This window comes from Nesoenas mayeri (genome assembly GCF_963082525.1).
Source record: "Nesoenas mayeri genome assembly, chromosome: 15".
Classification (NCBI taxonomy): Eukaryota; Metazoa; Chordata; class Aves; order Columbiformes; family Columbidae; genus Nesoenas; species Nesoenas mayeri.
Window position 1 is genome coordinate 6,910,263 of NC_137559.1, and position 10,608 is coordinate 6,920,870.

The window sequence follows — 10,608 nt, forward strand, 5'->3', positions numbered from 1 at the left end:
GCTACAACTACAAAGGACCCCAACAAATACTGTGGGGAGGGTATTTTAAAATATATATAAATATGTAATATATGTATATGATAGCTGGGGCCCTCTTAGCTGCCCTGGTATCCTGCCGGGCTGGGCGAACTGCTGGGAGAGGGGAACTCTTCACCCTGTGCGCTGTGTCACGCATGTGGTTCTGCTAAAAGGATCCCTGACGAGGAGATTGGTGTGTTTTTCCTCTTTTTGGATGACAGCCTTTTAATTATTAAATTAACACTGTGACTTTTGATTCCGGTCTCGCCAGTGCCTGCTCCGCGCGCCAGCGAGGGGAGGAGCAGCCGCGGGGGTGGCGGTGGTTGGGGGGGTGGTGTTTTACGGAGCCAACCCACGCCTACAGCAAATGCTTCCACACCACTAGAACTCATGTAGGCTCCCAGGGGGGTGAGCGGCACCACGTGAGGAGCTTTGGCGGGTGGATTTGGTTCCTGCTGGCAACGGGGTGCAGCGAGAGCCCATGGCCGGGGAGCTGGAGCGCTGGCTCAGTGAGTGGGGCTGGGGCCGGGGCTGGTTTTGCCGCTGGGACGGGCCGTGCAGGGTGTTACCAGAGGTGAAAGCTGAGCCGGTGTCCCAGCACGGCCAGGTTTGCAGTGCCATCCCGCCCGTAAAGGCTTCTTTAGCAGTTTCTCATGCTCCGTGCTGAAAGCGACGTTGCGCTGTTGCTGCTTTGAATACCTCAGTTTGTGACTGCGACTCTTTAAGAGTGTGTGCTCAGGACTGTATTTTTAGGCAGTTTTTAGTACCAGCTGTTTCCTGCTCGTCCGACGTCTTCCATTTCTGCCTCTTGTACAAGAAGCCCTGAAGCAGCTGGTGGCACAGTGAGGTCTGAGCAGCTTCCTGCCTGTGCTGCTCGCTCACTCGCCTCTCATGCTACAGCTGCTTTTCCATGTTTTCTTTTTCCCCTGTGTAAGATAAAGCCACCGACCCAAGTATCCCTGAGGAAAACTGGGAATGCATCCAGCGGTTCTGTGACCAGGTGAATGCTGACACAGACGGGTAAGGCAAACAGACAGACAGAATCAGCGGCATTTGTGTTTCTTGGGACCTCGTGGCTTGTCTGACTTTGCTCTGCCCCTCCCCAGCCCGTCGCTCGCCCCGAGGCTGCTGGCACACAAAATCCAGTCCCCGCAGGAGCTGGAGGCTCTTCGGGCGCTCACGGTGAGTGCAGGGAGGCAGCAGAGACCTGGAGTAGGGTTGGTATTGCTGTCTGTCTCTTGGCCGTCTGTCCCTTTTAACTTCCCACTGCCCAAGGAATGCAGAACACAGGGTGTCACGATGAGTGGCCACTGCCATTCCTCCGCACCTCGTTCTGCTGGGGTGTTTCATTCTCTGTGGCTCTTGCGGTTTGCCCTGAGTTCCCACTGCAGGTTCGGTGGCCCAGAAATTGTTAGTGATGGGTAGAACAGGGCAGACAGTGCTGGACATGCTGCTTAGGAAGGCTGGAGAAATGAAAAATACATGTTCTTGCTGCGCAACTTCCTCAGTATCTTGTGTTTGTGAATGCAGTGCCAGCAAGTTCTTAGATTCAGTATTATAATGGCAAAGTTTTAAAAAATTCCCTACGAGCTGTGTGTACGGTTTCTGTCTGGTGCTGGTTTGATTCCTGCAGGTGCTCGAGACCTGTGTGAATATCTGCGGTGAAAGATTCCACAATGAAATCGCAAAATTCAGGTTTCTGAATGAGCTGATTAAAGTGCTTTCCCCAAAGGTAGGTGGTCCTGGTTACGCTGGACGTTGCAGGGGGGACACACTGTTTATTTTGCACTGGATGTGAAAACATAGAACTAATCTCAGAGCAGAATCTGTTCTGTGCCCCCAGACACAAACACTGGATGTGAATCCCCCTGTAAAACGTGTAAACCAGCTGTGAAAAGGTTTTCCCTTGTGGCTCCTCCCAGCTCTGCTGAGAAGGTTGGGGACTCTACAGGAGCTTGAAGTTGTTCTGTGACCCCTGAGCCTGTGGCCCTTTTGCCTCGTGATGATTTACAGCACGTTGGTTGTGGAGATGGCAGAGGACTGAGCTGCCAGAAGCTGCTTAGAGCCTGTCCCGTGGTTCTGTGTGCCCTGTCCTCAAACCTCGGCGGTACGAGCAGCCCTGGAGCTTCTCAAATACCCCCCCCAGCAGCCCAGTGCTCAATTCCCCTTGTCTGTGGGTCCTGCGACATTTGCACTTGTCCAGGCTGCATTTTCCATCATGTCACCTTGGTGGCACAGCTGCAAAATGCTGATTTCAGAGAAATGTCCAGCCAGACAAGAAAACCTCTTCTCTTGGTCCCAGGTTTAGTAAGGCTATTTCAATGTAACAACAAAGCTTAGAGGATATGCCACCACATGTGTTTGTGGTTTTGACAGAACAGAGTTCATTTTATGAGTTTGAAATGCCTGATGCTTTGGAGGTATGTGTGTGGCTTTCATAATTCTCCCTCATGTTTTTACAATAGATTAAAGTGAGTGCTTGTAGGCAATAATGAGAAAAAAACCAGAACACTCAGATGCTGATAAAATACAATAACTTTCATTTCTAGTTTTGTTCAGTTTTCATTTGCTCAGGCCTGGGTGAGCCAGCGGTGCTATTTGCATTGCAGGCAGTTAAGGGAACTGAACTCAAGCACAGAACTGTTTTCACTAAAATGAAACAGCCCACTTTTGGGTTCGGGCTCAATAACTGTTCAGAGAAGTTTTGACATTTTTTGATTGTCATATAATATTTATGTAATAATCACATGCATAATGGCATTCCTCGTATCTACAACCACAGCTGTACACACTGTTTCCTATACCACCAGATACAGTTGATAACACTGTGAATAAAGTGTTAGGAATCCATCTGCTGCTTGGTCTCTGCACACAACCAGCTTGGGGCAAGACCTGTATGTCGTATCTGGCACTAATTCTTTGGTTTTAATCAGTTTTGTTTGTTTTTCAGTACTACGGGATTTGGACTTCAGAAAAAGTCAAGTCAAGAGTCACAGAAGTAATATTCAGTTGGACAGTCTGGTTTCCTCAGGAAGTTAAAATCCGGGATGCTTATCAGATGCTGAAGAAACAAGGTTTAGTTCTGTTATTCCTGTTTCCTTTTTCGCCGGCGAGTCACGCGGCTGCAGACCACAGAGCTCTGCCCCCCGCGTTGTGACTCAGCTTCTTAAAAACGTGTGCAAGGAGAAAAGAGCAAAGGCCACATGTACAAGGCTGTTCGTGTATTTAAGGGTGCTTTAACTGCTCAAAAGAGACTCAGCAAAGAGCAGCCTTGTTGAGCCAGGCTCAGGCTGGGCTGTGTTGCGCAGAGCAGCTCAGGACAAACTGGTGAGCATTGGGGTCTGAACAAATGTTGTTATCTGTTCCAGGCATTGTAAAAGAAGATCCCAAAGTGCCAAAAGACAAAATTTTACCTCCCCCTTCTCCCAGATCTCAGAATTCAATTTTTGACACAGACGAAGAGAAATCCAAGGTAAACCTGTGGATTTTCATGCCTGCTCCCCCTCTGATTTGTACCGATGAGAAAACACAGTCGTATTTTGGGAGCTTTTGCTGTTTCAGACAGAGCATCCTCAGAATAATGCTAATACTTGTTGCTGCACAGCAGCTAAAGAATTCTTTGATGCTTCGTCAGAAATTTTTGCTTAGTAATAAGTGAAACTTTTTTACATTAAAAACATGAGTTTCTATGAAACTTTCCCAGGGGAGGGTTTCTCCAGGTCCTACAGAAGTTGTGCAGAGCCAGGGGGTTCCAATCCCGAACAGCCCAATAGTCTGTGCAGCAGCTGTAGAAAGCAGTGGTATAATCTGGATTAGATCGTGGGACACGAGCCCACATGTTCCCAGGGTGTTATAGACGTGACGGCAGCAGCGAGTGCCCCTCGGTAGCCGCTCGTGTGCTGTGCTGGATCTCCCCTCACCGCTGTCCTGCTGTCCCGCAGCTCCTGGCACGGCTGTTGCGGAGCCGCCGCTCTGAGGACCTGCAGGCTGCCAACCGGCTGATCCAGAGCACCATCCGAGAGGTGGGAACGGCAGAGCCATGGGGTCTGTGGCCGGGGGCGTGGGACGGGACTTGACAATTCGGTTTTTGACAGTGGGTCCTCTGTACCTGATCTCCGTGATGCTGCCGCAGAGCAGGGATGAGTTTCACTATTTGTTATTTGAAATTACAGTGAGGGATTGTTTTGTGTTGTTTCCCTAAAAGCTGCCATTGCCAGGCAGAGGGAATGCACCAGGTGCCTGCATGGCAGGATGCTTCCACATTGGGGATCCTGGCAGGAGCACAGTTTTAGTGATAGAAAGTCTCCAAAAGCACACTCAGCTCCCAGGTGGAAAGAAGGCGCATCTGCCCAGAACTGCCTCTTTCTGCAGTGTGTGTGGGCACGTCTGCTGTGTCTGGTGTCACTGTCCACCTGAAAGGGCACCCCTGTTCTCCGCAGAAACAGGAGATTTGGTCTGGTTTAATGAAATCCCCGCAGAAGTTCTGGGAGTGCGCTTCTTGTGCAGAACCTACCAACTCCCAGCTCTACTTTTGCAGCCTGACTTGTGCCTGTGCTTAAATGAATTCTCATGGACCAGCAGCCTGGGCAGGGGTCCTTCCCCTGGTCTGGGAGCTGTGGGGCAGCACAGACACCAGAGCTGCTGGGGGTCAGTCCTTGTCCTCCCGCTGCCTTGTGCCTCCTCTGCTGCAGTAAGATATTAGTGCGAAGCAGCTGCCCAACAAGTGTGACCCAGAGTGACTCAGCCAAGCATGTGCACAGGCTGTATCAGCCAAATCATCATCTGCTTTTATTTCATTTTTCATCAAAGGAACAAGAAAAGTCAGCTAAGGCATCCAGAAGAGCGAATGCCATCAGTGAAGTTTCTGATAATGTTAAACGTATGGACGAATTGCTGGAAAGCTACAGGAGACAAGAATTATCCAAATCTGACCAGGAGACCCTACAGGTAAATATGCTTTTTCCTGTGTAAGAGGTTCTTTTGTCTGGCTGTGGCTGGGAGGGCCTTGGGCAACAGGACTTAGAGGGCAGTGTGGTGTACTCAGCTTCTGCCACGGCAAGAGCATGACCACGGCAGAAAGAGTTTCCAACAACACTGATGGATAATGGCCCGTCCTGCCAGTGTAACAGACACTGGGATGGAACTGTGTCCTACTGTGCTGCTTGGAATTTCTGCCCAGTTCAGCTGCTCTTTGTGGGGTGTCTGATGGGGAAATGGTTCTTGTTGCAGCAGTGGTGGAACAGACGGAGACCCTGTGGCGGGCATGGCTCTGTGGGTGTGACAAGCTCTGACCAGAGAAGCACAAAGCTCTGGGTTCTTCAGCTTGTGCTCTGCTTTCTGTGATTCCCCTTTTTTCTGCCCAGAGTTCCTGGTCTGCTGCTGTTCATACCTATCAATGAACTGAGGAAACGTTTGATGTCACTAATAGGGCTGTCAGAATAGCTTTATGGTTTTAAATACCTGAAACTCCACTAGGATGTCAACCAGACTCTCAAATTAGAAAAACAAAACAAACAAACCCAACAAACTTTAAACAAGTGAATTTTTGTAGGTAGGAACTGTGTCTGTGTGTGACAGCACAGTCAGGAGTCGGCTGCTGTTGGGAGTGCAGCTGCTGTACATGGACACATTTCTGCATGCAGAAAGTGCATCTTTTTCTAGAGGCAGCATCGCTTGTATGTGGTCACAGAGACAGAGAAGTGAGAGTGTCTAGGATCTCCTGAGCAATGACATGAAATGTTTCCTTCCACAGACTCTGTTTCAGCGCTGCGAGAAGCTCAGGCCGCTGCTCTTCCGCCTTGCCAGTGAGACAGCTGATGACGATGAGGCTCTAGGTAAGAGCCAACTCTGTCCTTGGATTTCTATTCTGAAGTGATGCCTTGCTGAATAGGTATCTTAAACAGCAAACCTAAGAGCTCAGCTATGACTCAAACATCTCATTCCTGCCCATGAATGCCGGGGTTCTTCAGCTGCGCAGCCCTGGATTATAGATTCAGGTACACTCAGAGAACCCACAGAGAATGATAAAGTGCACAGAGGTGGCAGGAACTGTCAGTGCTCTAGAGACAGGATCAGATTTCAAAGTGATCATGGTAACTAGAGAGAGGCCAGAAATCAGCAGATGGATGTGCAAAATGCTGCACTTCAGAAAGTGGAATGAAAAGCAGTTGGGAGCTGCGGGGAGGTTGTCCCACCAGCCCATGCTCCAGGCAGGTCCGTGGGTGCACAGTACCTTCCTCAGGAGCAGTCTGGAAAGGCTGGGGATCTGACTCCCCTCCTAGAACATCAATATTTTGTTTCTTGTCTTGTTTCCAGCTGAAATTCTGCAGGCCAACGATGAGCTCATGCAGGCGCTGGGGCGGCACAGGCGGGTGGTCGCTGGCCACGAACACGGGGGTGCAGGTGGCTCAGCCCCCGGCCCTGCCGATGTCACAGGTAACGAGCATCTGGCAGCGCTCACGCTCTGCTCCCACATGTTGGGGACCAGCGGTGTCCAGAAAGGAAGTGCTGCTCGGAGAGTAAATGTGGAGAAAACCCTGTAACACAGGAAAACTGTTATGTGACCATCTGGTTTTACGTATGGTTGATAGAAAATATTGCTGAAGTTCTTCACTGTGAGCCATTTCAGGTGTGCCTCTGCCATAAACATTCCGTTCCTTTCAGGAGGTTTCTCTTTAACTCTCTGCTGTTCCTCCAGCGTGCCAGCCAGCCCCAAAGTGCACGAAGACCTATGCCCTGATTGACTTCTCCGAGCTGGAGGCAACACCCCAGTCTCCTGAAGACCAGTTTGCAATGGTCACCACCTCCCGGCACGGCAGCACAACCTCTGCCTGTCTGCTTGAGGAGGATTTAACCTCCTTAGGTTTGTATGTACAAGTCAGTGCAGTGTTACCTTGTGCTGTTTAATAAAGAGAGGAGAACGTAGACTTAATATCAGTCCTAAGGGAAATGAGACCCTTTTAGCTGGGGGAGTGTTGTAAGTTTTCAAGAATGTAGTTTCTTTGATGTTGTTAGACCATGGTGAAACTGCTGTTAGACAACAGAGGAAGAACCTGTGGAAATCCTGTGTTTTCTGTAATTGATCTGTGGCATTTTGGTGTCTTCCTTAGGTCTCAGCAACTCTCCTGTTGTACAGAAACCACCACCTGATTTTGGCTTAGCAGAGGTGAGTGATCCTCAGATACTTTAGTCCATAAGGTTCAAAGGGCAAAAATCAGACACGAGTCTTGATCTTGCTTTCTCTGACAGCCTTTTTTTTACACCACTCTATTCTGTAAGGAAACTGGAATCCTCCTACAATTTCACAGTTGCAGTTTGCAACCAGATCACTCATTTCTATTTTAAGTAGTGCGATTAAAAACGAGGTTCTTTTCAGTGCAACAAGTCTGATTTTTGCTGACATTCTATAGCATGAAGTGCCGTGTTTTTCAGCCTGCTGTGCACAATGGCCACAGTGCAATGGTGAGCGCAGTTGGAGCGCTGGGGCTGCAGGAGTCACAGGGCTGGGCTGATCAGCTCCCTCCACCACCCAGCACCGAGACCTTCTGCCTGTAAGCAAACTCTGCCTATACGGTCTGACTTTGGGGATGAGAAATAGTGTTTTACAGCACAGAGTTTTGGGAAAACCTTTCAACTACAGCTGGTCAGTGATGGCAAGCTGTCCATCCCTGCTCTGGCTCTGAAGCAGCAGCTCTGTACCCGTTAACTGCACTTTGTGTAATTGCAAACTAAGACCTTTTGAGGGTCAGAAACTTGGGGAGACAAATCCTATGGCTTAGTAATAAGGTGACCTTGAGCTAAAGGAACAAAAACCTTACTTTGTAATAGCCTGTGACTCAAAAAACCACTTTCCCCAGTGTTCTGCAGGCTGTGACAAAGTAGTTTCCAGGCATTCAGTGGAAACCTAATGGTTTGTGAACCAAATTAAATCATTAAATCTTCAGAGCAGGTGACCATTACGATACACTTGTCTAGTCTGCCATAATGCAAGCCAGGAAAGTGTACTGGAGACTCCCAGCTTCTTGGGTTGTCTCTGAGCTAGAATTTAGTTTAATCTCACTGAGTAGAGCTCCAGAGAGACTGTGCGCAGGGAGAGCAGACTTCCAGAGCCCTGAAATGAAGTTGCATGATAGTAACAGAAATCAAGGTCTGCCTTAAAGAATTTGATACAGCAGCTTCTTCCATATAAAATAGAGGCAATTTTCAAATTTCTCAACAAGCCAGAGACTGTAAACTTGTACTTTGTTTACACCTAAAAGGGATGAGGGATTTAGAATACAAATGGACACAGCAGAAGATGGTATATACCGTGAAGCCTCCTCAGTTAACATAAGCTTTCTACATGCTTTTCTTTCCAGGGATTTCTCACCAGTGAAGTTGCCCTTTCCAGATCCTCCAGCCAGCTCAACAGCAGACACTTCACTGTCCAGCCCTGGCCAGGAGCCGCAGCCTTCTGCCTCTTTGCATCCAGCTGTCCATGGCGCATCTCTAGAAAATCTTTTTGTTCCTTTAATTTCAATTACACCGAGTAAGTGCAATGATTTCTGGGCCCCAGCTCTGCTTACTAGAGCTCCTCTGTGATTTTTGCAGCAAAACATGCCTAAGTAGCTTCATGCTGTGTGGGTTGGCTGGACAAAAGTAATGGCTATTCCATGAAGGACTTGATAGGTCTGGATGGGCTAATGGTGACACCAACATGGGGATTCACCACTCTGCGGTGACAGGAGGCCGAGTCTTGTACATGCCCATCAAATCTGTTTTGGACTCATACCTGACATCTCTATCTGACTTAAAATCTGAGCTCTTAGTCTCCCTATCTCTAATTTAGACATTCAGGTTCCTTTATTCTCCTTAGGGGTAAAATGGAAATCCCATGCAGGTGCTGTATGCTGCTTGGTCTGTGAGTTTGCTGGAGGAAGTAAAAGTCTGTACTCACCTTTCTTTTTTGCTGTTCTTTATCCCATCCTTGCTGTTCTGCCCCTAGAAGGGAAGGGAATCCATGCTTTGTTTCTATTCTCCTCTCGTCCCTGCAGGCAGCATCTGCCCGCTGACCGTGTACGACCGGCACGGGTTCAAGGCCATGCTCCATTTCTCCGGAGAACCAGCTCCTGGCCGCCCTGACGTGTTGGTGATGGTTCTGTCCATGCTGAGCACATCAGCTCAGCCAGTTAAGGACATCGTGTTCCAAGCTGCGGTCCCAAAGGTGAGAAGCCTCTGACGAGTAGCAGAGAGCAGGACTACTTAGAAATATCCTGAGGAGAGTTTGCCATTTCTTGCTCTGGATGGTGAATCTGTTGCATGGTGCTGCCTGTTTCACAGATTGTGTCCCTGGTCTTGAGACAACTGGACAGGGCTCCAGACATGCTGCTTTAGCATCCTGGGTATGGCTCTTGTTTTGCCTGGGTCTGTGCGGCACAGAATTGTCTCTTGAGGAGGATCTGCCATTAGATGCAGGCTGTGGAAGGGCACACTTCTCACTGAATGACAAAATCTGGCTGACGTATCTTTAACCAGCTCTGTGGCTTGGTAATGCTCCCAGCACTTTTTCAGCGTGAAGCAAAAAGCATTCCTCTTCTTTCGTCTTTCAGACCATGCAAATCAAGTTACAGCCGCCATCAGGCTCTGAGCTGCCTGCCTTCAGCCCGCTCGTCCCGCCCGCTGTGGTGTCCCAGGTCCTGCTCCTTGCCAACCCCCACAAGGTATGTGCGGTGATGGGATCAGTGATGGAGTCGGCTGGCAGAGCACTGGGACTGTCACTGCAGTGGGTGCGGTGCTTGTATGAAAAATGGGGAGATGCAGGATAGGGACAGAGCGGTCTGGACTGTGCTGGGAAGACATTTTTCCCACTGAATCGGGTTTTTCAGAGAGCGATTCACAGCAGCAAGGCTGCAAGGGGTGAGGCCAAAGGGGCACAGCCCTCTGCCCCCAGGACATGCCCCTCTCTGTTCCGTTCTGCTGCAGGATCCCGTCCGGCTGAGGTACCGACTGGCCTTCACGCGTGGTGTGCAGCCCTTCAGCGAGGTGGGAGAGGTCACCGGCTTCCCAGCCGCGGTGCTCGGGGGCAGGAGCTGAATTCAGCAGCTGGGACGTTGCCGTGTTGCCTCCGTGGCGGTTGGAGGGACTGTGAGCCACCTGGACTCCGTAACGGCCCTTTTCCACGGGATCCGCCGTCTCTTCCCGCGGGGTGGTGTGGGGCGGGAGGATGATCTCCAGAGCTCCCATCCCACCCCAGCCCTTCTGTGGTTCTGTGACTGAGGGTGACCTGGCTGCTGCCGACCTGGCTGCTGCTGCCCCGGCTCTGCTGGAGCTGCCGCTGCTCCCCAGGAGCCCAAGCGCTTCTTCCATCCAAGTGGTTCCTGCTGCTTCCTCGGCCAGTTTTCCCTCTCTCCTGTTACCTTTTATTTTTGAATTAAAACAAACCAACCAACCCTGTGCCACCACCTGGCAGCAGAGCGGCTGGAGCCAGGGCAGGCCCGGGGCGCTCCGGGGGCCGCCTGCGCTGTGCGGGGAGCGGGGGAGCGGGGCACACAGGGGAGGGTGGGGTCGGTACGGCTGTGCTGGAGGGAGGAACGGCCGAACAGCCCCGGTCCC

General features: G+C 50.3%; 1 protein-coding gene across 1 annotated transcript; it reads left to right on the plus strand.

The window, feature by feature from the left end:
* Positions 1–499: 499 nt before the first annotated feature.
* On the plus strand, positions 500–10,089 carry GGA2 (golgi associated, gamma adaptin ear containing, ARF binding protein 2; the record flags this gene model as incomplete). The annotated part of the gene is made up of 17 exons (XM_080353889.1): positions 500–527; positions 954–1,038; positions 1,125–1,200; positions 1,652–1,750; positions 2,969–3,092; positions 3,387–3,490; positions 3,960–4,040; positions 4,828–4,965; positions 5,771–5,852; positions 6,334–6,453; positions 6,716–6,880; positions 7,128–7,183; positions 7,450–7,568; positions 8,376–8,545; positions 9,051–9,220; positions 9,606–9,716; positions 9,979–10,089. 17 exons carry the CDS (start codon positions 500–502, stop codon positions 10,087–10,089), a joined length of 1,839 nt encoding a protein of 612 aa, XP_080210015.1.
* Positions 10,090–10,608: the final 519 nt, after the last annotated feature.